Source organism: Pongo abelii, chromosome 6, assembly GCF_028885655.2.
Source record: "Pongo abelii isolate AG06213 chromosome 6, NHGRI_mPonAbe1-v2.0_pri, whole genome shotgun sequence".
Taxonomy (NCBI): domain Eukaryota; kingdom Metazoa; phylum Chordata; class Mammalia; order Primates; family Hominidae; genus Pongo; species Pongo abelii.
This window is the reverse complement of record NC_071991.2, coordinates 48,997,921-49,018,716: the sequence shown is the minus strand read 5'-3', so window position 1 is coordinate 49,018,716 and position 20,796 is coordinate 48,997,921. Positions and strand designations below refer to the sequence as shown.

The window sequence follows — 20,796 nt, the reverse complement described above, 5'->3', positions numbered from 1 at the left end:
AATTGCTATTTCTTATATATAAAAATGTACCTTTGAACAATTTCTCAGTTTATTTTTAGAAATGGAGCAAAGTTTTGCCCTTTGGTACATGATATTGTAGATTAAGTGAAGGAATATGACACAGAATTTTATGTATAGAGTTCCAGATATCCTGCTCATTACAGACTGAAATTCCATGCAGTCTAATAGATGAATCAGAGCCTTTCTGTCTTGTCTGGGTAGTCCCTGGGTTCCCTTTTTGGAGGGATTTGTTTTTAGAGTAATTATAAATTGGTCCACAGTGTCAGTGCCTCCTACCTCCCTCTACAAGTATGAACTGCATGCATGGCTAATTCATGATTTCAGCTATTATTGCTTCATTTGCATTGTTCACTGTTTTGTAATTGTTATTAAAATAAAAAACTGACTTGGAACATGAATTTTAAAATGGTGTTTCATCCTTCTACTATTGATTACCACTTTTAGAAAAATTGGTATCATCCAGTGAGTTTTATACAGAAGGATTTTTTCTCTTATACATACATACATACATACATACAAAAAAAATTTGTGATTTGTCCTGTGGTTGTTCATTATGCTGTAGACTTTGAGGTTAAATAGTCTTTTCTCTCTAGTATGGGTTTATCTTCTAGAAACAATAAAGGATTTTCTGTTGCTTAAAAACAAGATTTAAAAACTAAACTTGTTGATGAAAAGACCAACCAATATAAAACTAAATGGACAGAGGAAAAAATTCAGCCAGAATGTAATATACATGTGAACTAAATGTTTTCTGTTGCTGAGATTTTGTAGGCTTCTGAAATTTAATGGGACTTTTACAAGGTTTACCTTTTTTCCTAAAGTTTAATTTTTAAACTGACTTAAATGTTCTTTGACCCTTTGGTTATACTTAAGAAGCTGACTTCCCTAATTTCCTTGTCATGTATATTTTTAAATATCTTTCTTTCTAGAATTTGGGATATTATAATAAACAGCAAGTATTGTTTTGCATTTAAATATAAAATCTTGTTATTTGGATTTTAGTAGTTTATATTAAATGCCCTTAAGATTTATTAAAATTTTGGATTAACAGAACTCTGTTTTTTTGCTACTGGATTAATAAGCAGGCTTATATCTGACATAACAGCTTAATAAGATAGTGGCAATTTAAATTTGTCATGAGTATAAATTGAAAAACCATAACAATTTAGAAATCTGAGATTGAATATTTCATGGCATTTATATTTAGTGTTTTATATAATGATTAGTGAAAAGCAAAACTTAAATTTTTTTTCAAAAATGGATAGGTTCAGGCCAGGTGCAGTGGCTTACACCTGTAATCCCAGCACTTTGGGGACCAAGGCAGGAGGATTGCTTGAGGCCACAGACTAGGCAACATAGTGAGATCCCATCTCTACAAAAAATTAAAAAGTTAGTTGAGGCTGGGCGCAGTGGCTCACACCTGTAATTCTAGCACTTTGAGAGGCTGAGGCAGGTGGATCACCTGAGGTCAGGAGTTCAAGACCAGCCTGGCCAACATGGTGAAACCTCGTCTCTACTAAAAATATAAAAATTAGCCAGGCTTGGTGGTGGATGCCTGTAATCCCAGCTACTCAGGAGGCTGAGGCAGGAGAATTGCTTGAACCCGGGAGGCGGAGGTTGCAGTGAGCCAAGATTGTGCCACTGCACTCCAGACTGGGCAATAAGAGTGAAACTAAAAAAAAAAAAAAAAAATTAGTTGGGCCTGGGGGCACACTCTGTAGTCCTAGCTACTCAGGAGTCAAAGTGGAAGAATTGGAGGCTATGGTGAGCTATGACTACACCACTGCACTCCAGCCTGGGTGACAGAGCAAGACCTTGTCAAAAAAATAAATAAATAGAAATGGATAGGTTCTTTTAGTTAACGCTAGTGAGGCAAGAACACAGTTTATGGATAATATAAACAGTGTTATTCCATCTACACACACTTTTTTCATTGTGCTCCCTATTCTCTGAATGCCAGTGTCAATTTTCAGGGGATTTAAGACAAGGAGAATTAGAATAGGAGGCAGCTATCTTAATTCTCCATGTTTGCTTTCTCCCTCTCACTGTCTCTGTCTTTCTGCCTGTCAGCCTTACTACTACAGTAAAGTATATACAGTAATCTTTGTTAGTAAAAAGGACTGGACTATCTTATTAATCTTAGGGCCCTAATCCCCCCAATTTTAATATATATGTTTCTCTTTCTTCATTTTAAAATGTCAGTCAATTCAATTATTAGTATTAGTCAATAAAATTAATAGAATGAGACCTTTATTTCATTTTTCTCATGTTTTTATAAAAGTTAAGGAATACCACTTTAGAATGGCAGTCCTTTGCCAAATATTTCTAGTATCTTCATTTATTCTTGTGAAACATTCAATTTTAGTCCACAGTATATTCCAGATTTGAGGACTTTGGTTCTCATTTAGAATTACTAAAGGACATAAAGGAAATCATAGCAGCTTACTTTTTTTGTCAACAAATATTTGGTCACCTTCTCGAGTGTTAGATACCACGCTGGGTGCTGAGGATACAGATGAATTGAGATAAGGCCCTCACTGTAGAGGGTATTTCAGTGAGAAGATGGGAGAAACAAATACAGATGCTCCTCAACTTGGGACAGGGTTACATAAACCCATCATAAGTTGAAGATATGTTTAATAGCGTAGCCTACATTTTGGGCAGAATCATCTAACATAAAACCTATTTTGTAATAATGTGTTGAATATCTCATATAATTTATTGAATACTGTACTGAAAGTAAAAAGCAGAATGGTTGTATGGTTTCTATTCTATGCGTATTGCTTGCACACTATCAAAAAGTTGAAAAATTGTTAAATGGAACCATAGTTAGTGAGGACCCATCTGTATGCAGGCAGGCAGTTATGGTACAGCACATTAAGTGTTGTCACCACATAGAACTATGCCTAGTCTTAGGTTAGAGAAGGATTCCCAGTGGAAATTGGATCGTAAGCCAGTGTCCTAAAGGATGAATAGGAATTAGCCAGGCCAAGGAGAAGGGGGATGAGAATGGAGGGTGTTCCAGCCAAGGTAGTAGCCTGTTGCCAGATGTCAAAGTATGATGCTTTCAAGGAATTGTAAGAAATTCAAAAAGGCTGGCACATTGGAAGTAGGAGGCGAAAGAAAGGCCAGGAATGCTAAGAGATGAGGTTAGCTTGAGAATCTATGTCTTCACAAGCTTTGTGGGCCATTCTAGTTAAGGCATCTGGCCTTTAATAAGATTTTTGGTCAGGTCATAACTCCATAAGATTTGGATTTAGAAAGACTACTCTGACTTCAGTATGGATGATTCGTATTATAGTTATTCATTCCAAAGGTCTTGGTGGCCTAGACTAAAGTAATGGAAATGGAGATATACATACATCATACATACACACATCTATATACATACCATATATATGGGAATAGGATTAGAGGAGGGGAGGAATCCTAGGTTTCATGCTTGAGTAATTGGGAAGATTGTAATGCCATTCACTGAGATAGGAAGTGTAGAAGAGGGAAAATGGGGATTCAGATGAGCTTTTGATTTTAAGGAGCCCATGGAACACCCAGGTAGCATATCCACTGGGTAAACACAAACCTGGAACTTAACAGTGAGATATGAGCTGTATATGAAGATTTGGAAGTCAGTTGACCAATTGAAGATAATTGAAATCTATTGTAGTCATAATAATTGTACTGAATGTAGAGTAAGAAGAGAAAGCCTGGTAGGGAATTCTAAAGAATGTACTTCTTAAGGGACTAGCTTACTAAGAGGATCCTGAAAAGTATCCTAAGGAAGAAGAGTTTGTGAGAGAATAAGTAATGGTAAGCACCATGATAGAAGTATTTAGTCACCTTCTTGAAAGTACAGAGGCAAACTGGAGGCAGCAGCCAGATTGTAATGAATAAAAGGGATGTTGAAGATTATCTTGTGAGCATCTTGTCAGAGAAAGATAGTTGGTAGCAAGAACTGACTGTGGAGTTGAAAGAGGACTACCATTTTTCATTTTTAAAAAATCCTCCAGCCTGGGCAACCTGGCGAGACATTGTGTCTACAAAAAATACAAAAATTAGGCAGGCATGGTGGTGCGCACCTGTAGTCCCAGCTACTCAGGAGGCTGAGGTGAGAGGATCTGAGCCTGGGAGGTGGGTTGCAGTGAGCTGAGATTACACCACTGCACTCCACCCAGGGCAACAGAGTGAGACCCTGTCTTAAAAAATTAAATAAAAAAATAAAATTTTAAAACCTTGTAAATTTTGAGTAATAAATATAGAGATAATTCTAGGAAATTCTATTAGGAGCCTTTCTGGTTTTTCCAATTCCTCTTTAGGGCCAAAACCCTGTGACCAGGGTTCAAGGGCAGGAGTCAAAGCCTTAGCCACTCCAATGCTTCTTGAAGTCCTGTTCTACCTAACTTTTGCTGGCCTAATACATCTTCAGAGTGTTTCTGATAAGTAAGTAAAGTAGTTACGTTGTATTTAACTAGCATTGGGGATGTGAAGAATCTTGTTCTCCCAAACTGATCAATTCAGTCATATTAAATACTGTGTATTTCAGACTTAAACCATTGGATATTGAGTTTATGAAGCGTTTGCATGAAAAAGTGAATATCATCCCACTTATTGCCAAAGCAGACACACTCACACCAGAGGAATGCCAACAGTTTAAAAAACAGGTGAGCAGGTTGTGTTAACCCAGGTTTCTTATACCATTCTCATAATTTGCAGCTTTTACTATTTTTAGTATAATGTGTTGCAGTCCATTCCTCTTACTGCTTTATTGTCATTTATACTGTATCAAAAATAACTCTTCAATCTTCTGCCTTTGTCAGTTTTTAAATATGACTGTTTTAAGTGTTCTGTAATAACACCCCCACACAGACAATTTCGCCCCCATACTCTTTAGAATTCTTTTCTTTTTTCTTTTTTTTTTTTTTTTGAATTATTTTCTTAGAATGAATTCCCAGGAAGCGGATTATTCTTTCAAAGGCTATGATTGTTTTTATGGGTCTTTATCTCCCCACTCCCCATTTTGTCATGGTGCTTTCCCAATAAAACAAATTTGTTTTATAAAGCGTACGTCTGTTTCACTGTGACGTTGCCAGCATTGTTATTTTTATTTTGAAAACTTTTTTGGAATGAAGTGGTACCTAATCATTTCTTTGTCTTTTCCTTTTATTTTCCAGAAAGGCTGAACATTTTAAAAACAAAGTAGTTTTTTTTCCCCCTTTTTGTAAACATCTGTTCAAATCCTTTGTCTTTTTGACCAGTAGTACTTGGTATTACCCGTATTTATTGATATGGGTTCTTTTTATTCTGGGTATTTAGTTCTCCCTCATTTTCACAATATTTTTTCTGTTTTCTCTTTTGCTGCTTATATCCTAATTTTGTTTTCAGTGCACTTTATGGGATATTTATAGTTTAAGTTATTGTTCAAACCTATGACCCTAAGATTAAGAGTCTCATGCTGTATGACTGAGCTAGCTGGAAGACCACTCAACTGTTTTTCTAGACTCATGTCTAGTTGTCTCAATAATATTGAGTTACACAGTCGCACATGTTTCTAATTTAATTGTGTTTAGTTCGTTATATATTACATTTTATGAAATGTAAGGTCAATTCTGGAACCTGTCTCTATTCCAGTAGTCCAAAGGCCAGTAGTATATTGTTTAAACCACAGCAACTTTGTATAATATTTAAAAATAGATTGTAATTATCTGTATTGTCCATATAGTCCTATTGTAACAAACTATTTTGTTTTTCACCTTTTTCAATATGAATTTCAGAATACCTTGAAACCTGTTATAAAAAGCCTGTTAAAATTTGCTTTGAAGTTGTGCTAAATTCATATTAATTTTCAGAAAGTTTTAGTACATTGTTTTTACTGTATCTAGTATTTTTCTGTTTTACACTTACCCATTCCCATTTTTATTTTGTAATGTGCTATTTCTAAGTTTCAAATACTATCATATAATACATTTCTGTTTATTATGTATTTCAATTTGGATTTTTACTGATAAAGGTAAAAAAGATGAATATGAAGTGACCTCTTCTTTCAAATTGGTCACATCCTGGTGGCTGTACTCAGGTCATTTTAATATACAACCTCTGACTAAAACCACTGCTTTTAGAGCTAGCTACTATTATTCATTTTTCTCTTCATCATGTATTTGTCAATTCCTTGTTTATTCTTTTTTTTTTTTTAAATATAGGTACGTACCCTAATTGTAAAAGATGTGTGGTCCTATTTTTTTTCAGTGACAATTTTACTTCTGTTTACTTCTGTCTAGTATAGTAACCATGTAACACAATTTGTTCAGGGTCCTTTTATAGCTTCTGGGAACCTTTGCCAAGAAAGTTGCACCAAAATATAAGTATAGACAGAGAAGCTAGGTTTAGGTATATTAGCCATTGGTTTGTTATGGGTTCAAATAAGGATAGGTAGTTGAAAATTATTTGGATGTCTGTATTCTGTTTAGAATTTGGAGTGATTTTGGACATGATAATTTAATTTGAACTAGGTCATTTCTGATGTTATTAGTAAGTTGTGTTCTTTAGTTTTCTGCATTCTCCTTATTAATTCTTGAGCTTCTTAATTTCTAGGGTGTGTTTTCTCCCTGTGTCCTTCCCTAATCTTATACCTGTTGCTCCTCAATTTGTGTGTATGCACATGTACATGTAAGGATTTTTCTGATGAATGTGCAGGGAGCAGTGCTGTACTTAGTTTTACCTTACTTTTGCCAGATTCTACTAAAAATTTTAGGTGAGTTTAGCCCTGTTTATTCAACTAAATAAGATACTTGGAAGTTTATATCTAAAGGAAGAATCTCAGTCATTGTAAATAAATGACCTGAAGTCATTATTGTGGAAATCAATCAGAGAAATCCCTTTCTGGAGTTTTACATCCTTTTTGGAACTCTTTTGGTATGATAGCTATATGACTTTAACACTTCGGAAGTAATTGGATTTGGTGTTTACAGATCAACTTCACAGTTAAAAAAAAAAGACTAGCATAGTACTTTAATTTTAGATTACAACTTTGCATCATTAAAAAACAGTAAAGGATCTGGAACCAAGGACCCATATAGGAATCGAAGAAGCATGTAATGAACATAAGACTAATGTACTAATTATGTATGGTGCTCTTTTGCTGACTACTTCTTCCATTTTAGATAATGAAAGAAATCCAAGAACATAAAATTAAAATATATGAATTTCCAGAAACAGATGATGAAGAAGAAAATAAACTTGTTAAAAAGATAAAGGTAGGTTCATCCCTGTACATACACTAAAGTAATCTGAGGCCTTAAAAACATACTACAACGTCCACAGGAAAGATCAAAAGTATCAACGTTTTAAGTAGTTGGCTTACAAAATACCTAGGGATATTTAATGTTGAATTCAACTTTATAGTTAACTTTGAAGAGTAGCTAGTATATATAATAAGGAATTGTATAAACTACTGAGGTGAATAACACAATTCTTATTTCAAATTGTTTTTAATTAACTGGCTTTCATATTATGTAATTTTTTTCTGTCTTAAAAAACAAGCGATGAGAAAGGAGAGAATTCGTTCTGTTATGTTTTAATTGCCGGACAAAAATGTATTTATTTTGTCTCTATAAAAGCCAACCAAAATTACAGCTAGATAGGAGGAGTAAGTTCTAGCGTTCTGTATAGCATTGTAGGGTGGCTGTAGTTAACAGTAATTTAGTCTATATTTTCAGATAGCTAGAAGAGGGTTATGAATGTTCCCAATACAGAAAAATAAGTTTGAGTTGATAAATATGCTAATTACCCTAATTCAATCATTACATATTTGTATAAAGTATCAGAATACCATACTGTACCCCACAAATGTGTACAATTACGTTTCAATTAAAAACAAAACGAACCAAAAATTCACATCAACATATTTTCTGTATTTTATCATGGTTTTCTATGTACTTTGGCCCTAAAAATGGTATACTGAATAATGGCATTATGTAGGCAAATATCTTGGAATAATGAAATTCTTATACGTTGCCTGTGAAGAATTTTTGCAGTTGTAAATAGCTGCTTAGATATTTCTGGGAGCCACAGAATTGTGAAGGGCTATACATGGATGAACACAAATCCAGTCACCAGGATTTGAAATTCCAAAGTTATTGCTTAACAAATATACTATTACCTGCTTTAGGTACTGTTATAGTTGGTTTGTGATCAAGTAGGCAGGCTAGTCATTAGCCCCCCCCCCTTTTTTTCCCCAAATGCCAATATATTTTTTACCTTTTATCCCCCCCAGGTATGGGACAACTTTGTGTAGTGATTTTTAGTAAATAATTTGACCAGTGTATGCTTGAATATTCTTAACATTAAAGAGAAAATTTAATTTTATTTATTGTTTACCTTGGTGGCAATACCATATGATGGCAGTTTACTAAATATTTGTTAAATGGCCTATAAAAACTAATGCAGAAACTATGGAAAGTAAATTTTTTTTTTTGGCTAACCTGTTGAGTAATGTAACTTTTTTTATTCTTGAATTTGTGAGGACTACAGAGATGTATTTGAACAAGAATACTTTGTTTTATAGGACCGTTTACCTCTTGCTGTGGTAGGTAGTAATACTATCATTGAAGTTAATGGCAAAAGGGTCAGAGGAAGGCAGTATCCTTGGGGTGTTGCTGAAGGTAAGATTTTCTTCAGTGAATGACTTTCTATAAGATCTCAAAACTGATTAAAAATTTGTATTTATAGTAAGTAGTACAATATGCATACTGTATTGATGTAGTCTAGATTTTCAAGGATAATACTGATTTCAGGTTCTGGTAGTCTCAATTTCCTCTTTAAGTACATTGATATTTTTCAAACCTGTGTCCTACCAAGTCAGGCAAGTATGTGTTAAGTCCTAAAGTTGTAGTATAGGTTGAACATTGTTAAAGAGAAAATTCAAAATGTGAATTGCTCTAAAATCTAAAACGTTTTGAGCACTGACATGCTGCTCAAAGGAAGCGCTCACTGGAGCATTCTGAATTTTGGATTTTTGGATTAAGGATGCTCAACCAGTAAGTATAGCACAGATACTCCAAAATTCCAAAAAAATTCAAAACACTTCTGGTCCCAAGCATTTCAAATAAGAGATACTCAACTTGCCCCACCCTGGCTGGCACCCTGCCTCCTCATTAAGTCTATTTCTGTTTTCATATTTGAAAACATTCCTAAAATTTAGGGGTTCTTTACCTGGGGCCCAAAGTTTGCTCCCAGGGAATCTAATGAACCTCCTGGAATCAAACATTTTGGAGAGAAGGCCAGTCACTTTTATCGGAATGTCAGATGGTCATGGACCCTCAAGAATGATTGAAGAAATCTGTAAGCCCAGTTAAAACATTCACAGTCTTCTTTCCTCAGTGCAAAAGTTGCCCTTTTTGATATCGCATATTTAGAGTAAAATTTCATTAATAAGAGATCCTCTTTACTAGTTTTGTAAGGAGTTTTTTGTTTTATTTTTTAACCAGCTATCTTAAATTATTAAGGGTTAAGTAAGGAGTTTTAAATACCAATAAAATCTTAGTTATAACACCAAGCCTCAGAAGTCCTTCCTCTTGGCAATAGGTTTATTGTATTGGTTTAATCTGATATTTAATCTTCTGTGTTATAGTAAGCTGAAACCAAAATTGAGACTTGATTGTTTTATCTGTTTGTTGCTATTATTTTTGAACTTTTTTTTTAAAGAGACAAGGTCTTGCTATGTTGCCCAACTGGCCTCAAAATCCTGAGCTCAAAGTGATCCTCCCATGTCATGTTCCTCCCACATCACGTCACTATAAGCACACACCACTGCCCCTGGTTTATTTTGAACAATTCTTTAATTTTTATGATGTTGTTTCAAGTAACTGTCCTTATTGGCAATTTTCCCATCAGTGGGCAATTTTCCCACCCATGTACCTTGTTCCCAGCTCTCTCTATCATGCCCAGGCAACTTTTACTTGCTGAGCTGAGGCTTTAGAACTTACCCCTTAAAAATACACACTGGAGAAATTGATTTGCATCTCTCTTTTGTAGTTTACCCCCCTACTCCCAAGTAGTATTCCTATTTGTGATACATTCTTTAAAAATAAAAGTAAAGAACCTTAAAGTTCTTGACTCCCTTTTTCATTTTGGTTACCTTAAGATTTTTTCTAAAGTGATTCTCCCTTCACTCACACCACTGAATTTTTTAAATGTATTATAGAATAAATATATTTTTTACCAATAATAAGAAAATACATGATTTCCCCTTTCAGAATTTCAAAGTTGTTTCTGGAGAGCTCATTTGTTAGGTTTACATATCTATTTCTGAGGATTAAACTACAATAAGGCAATAATAGAGTACACTTCTCTGTCATGCCCTTACATTGAATGTACTATGTTAGTGTTAAATCTCAAAAAAATTGATCTGTTTTGCATTTCCTCTTCTTGTTTTTATGCCCTAAGTTCCTGTGAAATATTTTTTGAAAAGACTAGGTTTAGTGGAAATATAATATATGCGGTCTGTTTTTTTCTTACAGTTGAAAATGGTGAACATTGTGATTTTACAATCCTAAGAAATATGTTGATAAGGTAAGTGCAAGCAATGATGGAAATAGCATAAAATTTTCCTTCCCTAAGTAAGAGTTGGACAGATTTACTTTTTGCCTTCTATAAATGTAGCTAATTTAAATGTATATCTTCAGTCTAGCAATGAAGTAAACACTACATGTAGATGATTCTTTCTCCAAGGCTTTGAAGTCATGAGCAAAAGTTGCAAAGTAATTTGTCTAGGGATACATAGGAAAATTAGTCTCTTTATCATTATACTTTGTGTTGAGATTTAATACTGAAATAACTATGGAAAGTGAAGTAGAAGAGGCTCTTTTTTCTTAATGTGAAAACTGTATAAGAGAAGGCTAGTTTTTGAGTCCAAAGCTAGAATTTGAATGTTAAAAGGTGCACAGCCTGGTAGCTGGTGAGTAGGGCACATTTTATGTACTGGAATGTAGTGAACAAAACCAGTCTTCCTACCAGGTGAGAAATCCCCAAATTGTGTCTTGCACACCTGCTGAAAGAGAAGGAAAGCCTATGGGAGCAGGACATCGAGGCCATCCTGATTAGAGGACCAGGACTAGTAAAGAGGATCTCTTACTAATGAATTAGAAAAGCAGCAGCAGAGAGGAAATCATGAAGAAAACGTGTAATAGGACTGGAGATGTTAGTAGACAAGGAACAGAAAGGGCATCAAAATGATCCTCAGTATTTTCATGTTGAGAAACATTCATTCCTCTCCCTACCTCACTCTGCATTTCCCGCTCTTCTCTCTAGCTTCTCTACGCCTTTACCACATACTCTCTTTAACCTTCAGTTTTAGATGTCTGTCTTAAGTTGATATCTATTAATTTTCATACCTCTACCCACTTTTCCAAAACATAAGAATCTCTTTTGCTGTGTAAAGAAAGGTAGTTACATAAATATGGATAATAGTTGGAAATCATGGAATAACAAGAAGGTCATTCTCAAGGTGAGAAGTGAGGGGGAAAATTTAAGAGAGTCAAACTGCTACCTCAAGAAATACAATAGAGGTGAGAGTGAATTTTGAAATTAAATAAATGGCATGTAATTGATCTTTATTTTCAAAGGAGCAGGTGTTCTTGGTAAGAACTACATGATAGGGTTGATTCAGCAGTTGGGGTTGCCAGGCATCACTTAGTGGAGAAGAGCAGATGCACGAGAAGGTCATTCTCTGGGTTTTGAGAATACAACACTTCAGGCTCTATTATGAACTATTCCCTTCCTCTTCCATTCTTAAGGTGTGACTTCAAAAGAATACATATGAATAATATAATCTGCTATGACAGTATATAAGTAGAGAATGTTTAATAAATACTAATTACCATTGCATTCCTCTTGTTTTTAAATCTTCTATGGTACTTGCCCAGTGCTTGACACGGTGGCATTCTATAACTTTTTCTTGTGTATTTTAAAAGTATACAGTCAATAATTGCCTACATACCTAAAACACTGTAGAGGGGAAAGCTAGTTACTGAGCCAGAGGCTACTTTGTTGAGATGGAGTCTCACTCTCTTGCCCAGGCTGGAGTGCAGTGGCACGATCTTGGCTCACTGCAGCCTCCACCCAGGTTCAAGTAATTCTCCTGCCTCAGCTTCCTGAGTAGCTGGGATTATAGGCATGCGCCACTACACCTGGCTAATTTTTGTATTTTTAGTAGAGACAGGGTTTCACCATGTTGGCCAGGCTGGTCTCAAACTCCTGACCTCAAGTGAGCCGCCTGCCTCAGCCTCCCACAGTGCTGGGATTACAGGCTTGAGCCACCACACCCGCCCAGCCCAGAGACTACTTTGAATATTCAAAGGATCACAGCCTGGCGGCTAGTGAGGGACCTCCCTAGTATAAGCATTACAGAGCAAATTGACCATGCTTGCAGGAAGATTTAATACAGCAGAGCAGCAAGACTTGTATGCCTAAAAATTCTAAAGTTATTATTAAAAAGATGTATATTTAGTTTAGCTCATGTCTTTAAGACAAAGCCATCTAGTGGATATTTAATAAATACTTGAAGGAAGGAAATATTATAGCAATACCAATATTACAGATGTCTGTAAATCCCAAATAATTGAAATCTTGCAGGTCAAAGGAATAGTGATTGCTTCTAAGAAAGAGGCAAGTTCAAAGAAGTTCTCTTGCTAATTAAGAGAACTGACTTACTCCAGGCAAACCAAGGAAGACAATGGAAAGGAGGAAAACTATACAAATATTTTCAGGGTGTGGAGATGGGTGTTTCAGAAATCAAATGGGGAAAGAAAACAAAAGGAGAACAGGAAGAGTTATGGTATCAGCAATGGGAAATGGAAGAGACAAATTCCTGAAACTGTGGGGAAACTGTATTGTTAATTAACAAATTATTTTGAGAATGGAAGAGTGGGTTGACTCATAAAATGATAAAGCATATTTAATTAAATAGAAATAAAGACTTTCGTAACCTGAAAAAATCAGAATTATGTAGTCGTATAGAAGACTTTAGTGGTTTTAGTGAAAAGAAAAATTATTCAATATCTAAAATGTTAGATGACACTAACAAAAATAACTTAACAATTAGTAAATTCACCTTACTTTTATTTTACACATTCATGCAAACATTTCATGTACGTTTTCTTCCTTAGGACCTTTAATGATTTTTCAGTGATGCAGTGATGATATGTAATATATAATAAATAAAATTAGGCCAGGTGCAGTGGTTCACACCTGTAATCCCAGCATTTTGGGAGGCCAAGGTAGGAGAATTGCTTGAGCTCAGGAGTTCAAGACTGGTCTGGGCAACGTGGTGAAACCTCATCTCTACTAAAAATACAAAAAATAGTCGGGCGTGGTGGTGCATGCCTGTAGTCCCAGCTACTCAGGAGGCTGAGGTGGGAGGATGGTTTGAGCCTGAAAGGCAGAGAGTGTAGTGAGCCGAGATCGTACCACTGCATTCCATCCAGCCTGGGTGACAGAACGAGACCCTGTATCAAAAAAAAAAAAAAAGGAAAAGAAAGATTACATAAACATTGTTTTATATTGGCATAGGTGTTTGTTATTATTCTCCACGTAGAGAAACTGGTTCCAAAAAGTGTTTATAATATCTCAGCTTCAATCTTGAGTTATGAATTATGTTAAAATTCTTATCATCTGGTGTCTGCATTGGGACACGAAAGGTAATGGCATGTTCCTTGTAAAGGGAAGCTTACAGTTGATGAGATATGGTGTCACCTGTGACATATACGTGTACCAAAAATGAATGACAACCAAGGAGAAAATGGTCATGGTTGGAATGCTTTGATGTCAAGGCTGGGAAAAAGGTTTCCAAAGCAATTGAAGTCTTTGACGAGAGAGTGACAAATTAGCATGAACTGTTCAGTGTCAACCACCAGATATGCCAGCAGTAGGGAGCTGCCTGACTTGCCTGAAGTGGAGTGGTAGAGCTTTAGAAGTAACTATTGTGGCTATAAGAGAATGTGAATTTATTGAGGGACAGAGTCTGGGCGATGAGATTTTTGGAAAAACCAGACTTAGGACTAAGGGGAGTGAACTATCAGAGAATTGCATGGAAATGTCAGTACGAAATGAATCAGAGTAATTGAATATCACATTTTATTCACAAAGGGGGGGATTCAAGAAGCTGGATTGTGAAGTAACAGTAAAGGTTTTCTGGATGTAAGGAATGATAAAAACAGTACAATACACTTTTTTTTTCTTTTTAAGATGGTGTCTTGCTCATGTACTCAGGATGGAGTGCAATGCGTGATCTTGGCTCACTGCAACCTCCACTTCCTGGGTTCAAGCGATTCTCCTGCCTCAGCCTCCCAAGTAGCTGGGATTACAGGTGCCTGCCACCACGCCCAGCTGATTTTTGTATTTTTAGTAGAGATGGGGTTCCACCATGTTGGCCAGGCTGGTCTCGAACCCCTGAGCTCAGGCAGTCTGCCCGCCCCGGCCTCTCAAAGTGTTGGGATTACAGGCGTGAGCCAGTGTGCCCAGCCAACAATACACTTTTGTGTTTGTCTCCCAGAAGGGAGTTTTAGTAAAGTGGTGAAGACGAATGATGGCAGATATAGGAAGTTTGAGATAGAATGGATGATGAGAAGAGAGAGAACTGACAATACGGTATTGTCACACCATGTGTATCCAAGAACACTACATTGGTAAAGGATATCCATAGAGCAGCTAAGGGTATCTTCAGTGTCTTGAATTATTAAATAATGATGACATCATCTCATATGTATTGTAGACTTATCTCATATATATTGATTTTATATATGATAGAAATACTGTAAGCAAAAATTTGTTTAACCGAAATACCACATTCAATAGACAGTTTGAAGAAACAGAAAATTATTCTAAAATTTCCTTCTTTGAAAACAACTTGATATGTGATCAGAAATTTATTATTATGTATTAATAAAAACTCATATATTACCTTAGTAATATTGCTAAAAGGCAGTTTCTTTTAGATTTTATGAGCTTCAGTAGTAGTTAATCTGCACTCTCTTGTCTAGTATTTAAATAGATAATATAAAGATGAATACTCTTTCATAAAAAGGTCATCCTTCAGTAACTGTTTTGGGGGATTTATAGGTCTTAAAATCTCATTGAATCTAAATTTGGTGTCAAGTTAGCTTATTTTTTGTTGGTCTACTTTGAGTGTAAATGAAAACAGATGAATGCCACCTTCCTTAACAATAGTCTTTTGTTCATTTTAAATCTGAAATTTTTGTTGTGGTAAAATTTTGAATTTATATTAAAACTTTAAGCTTTTTCCCCCTAGCTATTAATAGAAGCAAACTCTTGCTGTTTGTTTATGACAGAACACACATGCAGGACTTGAAAGATGTTACTAATAATGTCCACTATGAGAACTACAGAAGCAGAAAACTTGCAGCTGTGACTTATAATGGAGTTGATAACAACAAGAATAAAGGGCAGCTGACTAAGTAAGTATATATTTTTTTCTCCAAAAAGGTATTATTTCTGTAGTCAACAATCATATTGTTTCATTTTCATTAAATTTCTCCTGGCTACTCAGTACAAAATTTGGATAATGTTCTTTATGCACAGCAGCATAAATTTATATTGTTATGCTTTGTTAATAGTAGAAGCTTTTTTGAATGAACCATTTTGATAGTTTTCACTTACAGATTATGTGGAAACAAAGGACAGGCTTTAACAAAAGGAATATTTAGATGAATTTATTCTTGGTTACCTTCTCTATTCCTATTCCAGGGAGTAAATTAGCTGGAGTTTCGTTTTCTTCTTTTGGTTGTTAGAGTGGTGTAAGTGACTACAAAGTGTGTAGCTTTGCCCTGTTGAGCTTATATCTCAAGCTGTGGTGGTTTCATGTTGGGGTCGAAAAAAGAGATGTGTGAGGAAGCTGGTAACCATGTCTGTGCCCTGCTTTTTAAAAATCTCATTATTGAAGATCATAATTACATCATATGTCACTTAACAGTGGGGATACATTTCTGAGAAATGTGTCATTGGGCTATTTTGTCATTCTGTAAACATCATAGAGTATCTACACAAACCTAGATGGTAGAGCCTTCTACACACCTAGGTTATGTGGTCTAGCTATTGCTTGCAGGCTATAAACCTATACAGCATGTTACTGTACTGAATGTTATAGACAGTTGTAACATAATGTTAAGTATTCGTGTATCTAAACATAGAAAAGGTGCAGTAAAAATACAGTATAAAAGATTAAAAATGGTATATCTGTATAGGGCACTTGGTTTGAATGGAGTTTGCAGGACTGGAGATTGCTCTGGATGATTCAGTGAGTGTGCAGTGAGTGAACGTGAAGACCTAGGACATTACTGTACACTACAGTGGACTTTATGAACACTGTACACTTAGGCTATACTAAATTTATTTTTTAAATTTCTCTTCAATAATCTTATTTTGCTGTAACTTTGTATCTTATAATTTAAATTTTAAAAAACTTTTTGATTCTTTTGTAGTAACACTTAGCTTAAAACACACATTGAACAGATGTAGAAAGATATTATCTTTATAATCTTTATAAGCTTTTTTCTATCTTAAAAGTTCTTTCTTTTTTCACTTACACCTTTTTTTTGTTGTTGTTAAAAACAAAGACATAAACTTACACATTAGCCTAGGCCTACTCAGGGTCAAGATCATCAAGATGCCACTGGGCAGTAGGAATCTATGGGCCACCATCATATATGCCATCCCTTGTTTTCTGAAATGTCATTAGGCTGTACATAGCTGTATTGCAAAACCATTTTAAATAATGTGCATTTGTAGCTAGGTGTTATCTACCATTAGACGATAATCCTGAAGGATCAACTATATAAATATGAAAGACGAAGTTCTCAAAATAGCTATAGTGTTTTCCATAGTGGTTAACATGCCTTATAATGGAATAGAAAAATGTCCCTTCTTAAATATTTAAAATACAAGATTCTGTTTGAGGTAAGCCTCAATATGTGAACAAAAGGAAGGCTTTTTATCTCTTTTTAGCAAAATGTTTATTGAGTAACTTTGGCACAAAAATGTAAGGATCCATCATAGTGAATATTGTTAATAAAATCCTAATTCACTTTAAACTCATCATTAACGATGAACTTTTTAACTCATTAAAAGAAACGCATACACAAAGCTACTGATAATTTTGTATGTTAAAATACTACTAGTACATATTTTTTGTTAAATATGTGTACTTATTCAATTTTTTTTAAACATTTGTTATGTTGTAGATACAAGGAATTATTTATTTGTTCCCATGTCTCAAATATAAGGCTTTTTAAAGTAGTGCTGTTGGATGCAGGTAAGATAATTCATAGAAAAATAGAAAACTTTACAGTATCATGAAGTTTTTTTCTGCATATACAAAATTCTACTGTGTGGATACGTGAGTTGAACTGTATCCCAGGTGAAAACATAATTAGTAGAATTCTACTGGAAATATATCTCTTAAAGAAAGGAATCATGACCATACTTTGCCTCTGCAAATAAAAAAAAAATGTTTGCATTGCTAAAAAGCAAATTGGCCCAGGAGCTAGCATAATATTTTATTTTATGTTAATAATAAATAGGAATTAGATTGTTACTACTTCATTGAATAACACATACTGAACCTGAAAGAAATCACTTAGAAGTTTTATCAATTGGTTGTATCTTACATTGTCTTGAAAATGTTAGCAATTTCAAAAAATATTTTTGTTAAATTTTTCTTTAAAAATCATTAACAACTTATGGTGCTTTAGCTGATGTAAGGTGCTTTTCCTCATAGCTCAGTACATATCCATGAATAACTGAAAAGAAAGACTAGTGTTTAAATAAGTAAAGTAGGTGTGAGTTTAGGCTTCTTTTAATGTTCTTTTTGTATTGCTCTCATGCGACTCTCCATAGCAATGTATTCTTTGACAGTGGTAGTGGGGAGGGGTTGAGAGTTGCAAGAATTTTGGAATGGAAGGTGAACCTATTGAAAATTTATAGTTAAATTGATCTTTGGCAATGTATGTTTCACAAAGTGCTAATCACACTTTGGTTTTAGAATATAAGCTAAACTTTTTAAAGATGTTAGACATTGAATAGTAAAATACATTCATGTGCCACATAATGATGTTTCAGTCAATGACTGCATATACGACAAGATCCCATAATATTGTGTGTCTATACCACAGAGCCTAAGTGTGTAGTAGGTTAGTTGATGCGATGACAAGTGAATTTCTCAGAATGTATCCCCATTGTTAAGCAGTGCATGACTGTGGATCAATTTATCTTATATTTAATTTTCTGAGGTAGTTTTGGGCACACTGTAGAGTCTATTGAAACATGAAATAAACATTAAAAATACATGTGTAGATGTCTGAAAATGTGCCTTTCTGTTATGTCAGTAGCCCTAGAACAATTCTATTTCAGAGGGACTTAAAACAAGAAACAGATTGTGTGGTTTAAATCTGAAGAATAGCTGAACTTGTCCAGTCAGCTGTAATTTGTCTCAAGGTTAGATCTGGAGAAGTGAATGCTGTTCTTAGCAGCTATCCGGTAATTACCTGTTTCTGACAAAGAAAGTGTGGAGCCATCCAAGTACTTCTTGCATCCCTGTATGGAGGGTAATAGGTGGTTGAAAGCCCCAGAAAGGGTAACCTCTCAAATCAAAGAAAATTCAGCAAGGGTTTGTAAAGGAAAGGGGAGAAGAGTTGGACATATGCAGATTGCTGATCTCTTAAAGGAAGTGTGATCCCCAATAAGAGGAGGGCTGTCTTTTTTTTTTTTTTTTTTTCTTTTTTGGCTAAACTTCCTTCTTGAAGTGTTATCTGCCTCCTTTTTCCTTGATCTTCCTTGTACCCTTTACTTAAAATCACATGTTATTGGTGACTCTTTTTCAGAACTGATGTCTATCATTGGTACCAATTGTGACAATACATACCTTCCTTCAAGTTGGGGCACACCCTAGTCTCTCTTTCCCTTATGTTAATTTATTTTTCTGTTCTCCATAGCCTTCTCCATCAGTTATCTTGGGAAAACTTTATAAGTGAATGACTAAAAATACAAGTTTCAAAGGCAGATTCTCAGAATTCTTGATACATGACAGAGTTTTCATTCATCTAAATAGAAATAAAGACAATTTGCTGAAAATTTCAAGTTGTTTCAAAAAATTACACTTATTTATATCTTTTACTCTTTATTCAAGTGTCCTTTCATGAAATTATAATGATAGTAGTTGGAAGTTTTGTTTATATTTGGTTTTAATACTCTCGTGGCAAAACAAAATGTTGGCAACCATTATTACTCAAAATTTTTAGAAATTTTTATTGATCTTTGAAATTATTTAAGTGAAATTCCTTTGGAAAATTTTGCACATAGTGACCTACTAACCACTGGAGCAAAAGTATGTAAATCTACTTGCTTAATTTGTTCTTTAGGAAAGACCACACACATAATTTAAATGAAACATGATTGTCTTTTATTACACTCCAAATGTGGGTCATATGTAATGCAGCAAAGTAGAACTTGACTAGGTCATCCTTATGTGGTGTGGTGGCTATAATTCTCTTATTGGTCACATGAAGGGGTGTGGCTTGCAGGAATTTTAACCTTATAAAGACAACCCTAGAAAGAGCTAAATGTTTGGGGATTTAGTTTCATATTTGGGTTATGTTGTAACCATTTTCTTTTTCTTGTTTTACTAGGCTTTCTTCATTTCTTTGTCTGGGTTTTTAATTTCACTGATAGGTTTATAAGCTTTACTACTATATGTGGGTGGGTAAGAGTTTCCTATTAAAAAGCAGGCAGGCAATGATACAACTTAAATGGTTTTTCCAGCCATTTAATAAAAGGTTTTACTTGGAAAAAAATAGTAAATGTGAAGATAAAAAGTGATCTCCCTACATTTTCTACATTGTAAGCACAATTTTTTGTTTCGATTTTCTAAAAATTAAGATGACTAGAAGTGAGGTGTTAATTTAAAAATTAAAAATTTGAAAGATCATTTTTACTGGTGAGAGACTTCAAAAATTCATTTTAAATATGCATGAACATTTTTTCACAGTATTTGAGTATATTTGGTCAGATTATTTTTACATTACTTACATTACAGTATCTTAACTGTTAAATAATTGCAAATTTCTCTTAGAAACACACATTTCCAGGTTTAAAAACTTTCAACAGACTTTCAGAAGATAATTGCACAGCATATTTATTTTTATAGTGATTTAGTGTAATGATTATGAACATAATTTGGGAAATAAATTAGCTTTAGTGAATTTTACTGTAAATTTTTTATTTAGGGCACATACCTTAATAATTTAATTGTGAAAGCTATGCATTTGCCTTTAATTGCAGCTTTTAGCATGCTTTACTTTAAATGTGCCAAATCTCTAATTTTTTTTTTCTTTAGATATGATACAGTTGAAGGCATGTAAGGTGGGGGTTTTAAATACTTAAATTTTGAATTTAAAAGATTTTTTTTTTCTTCGAGATGGATTCCTGCTCTGTCACCCAGGCTGGAGTACAGTGGCACGATTTTGGCTCACTGCAACCTCTGCCTCCTGGGTTCAAGCAATTCTCCTGCCTCAGCCTCCCAAGTAGCTGGAATTACAGGCGTGCGCCACCATGCCCGGCTAATTTTTATATTTGTAGTAGAGATGGAGTTTCACCATATTGGCCACGCTGGTCTCAAACTCCTGACTTTGTGATCTGCCCGCCTTGGCCTCCCAAACTGCTAGAATTACAGGTGTGAACCGCTGTGCCCGGCCTAAAAGAAGATTTGAAACATCA

At 34.7% G+C, this 20,796-nt stretch overlaps 1 protein-coding gene across 6 annotated transcripts in view; it reads left to right on the top strand.

Annotated features, from left to right (window-relative positions):
• SEPTIN7 (septin 7) overlaps window positions 1-20,796 on the top strand; it is a 105,624-nt gene that overhangs the window by 75,660 nt on the left and 9,168 nt on the right. For all 6 annotated transcript variants that reach the window (XM_063725570.1, NM_001133400.1, NM_001135363.1 and 3 more), the window contains 5 exon segments: window positions 4,562-4,679; window positions 7,176-7,268; window positions 8,579-8,675; window positions 10,533-10,584; window positions 15,360-15,485. In XM_063725570.1, the coding sequence (XP_063581640.1) occupies window positions 4,562-4,679; window positions 7,176-7,268; window positions 8,579-8,675; window positions 10,533-10,584; window positions 15,360-15,485 (486 nt within the window).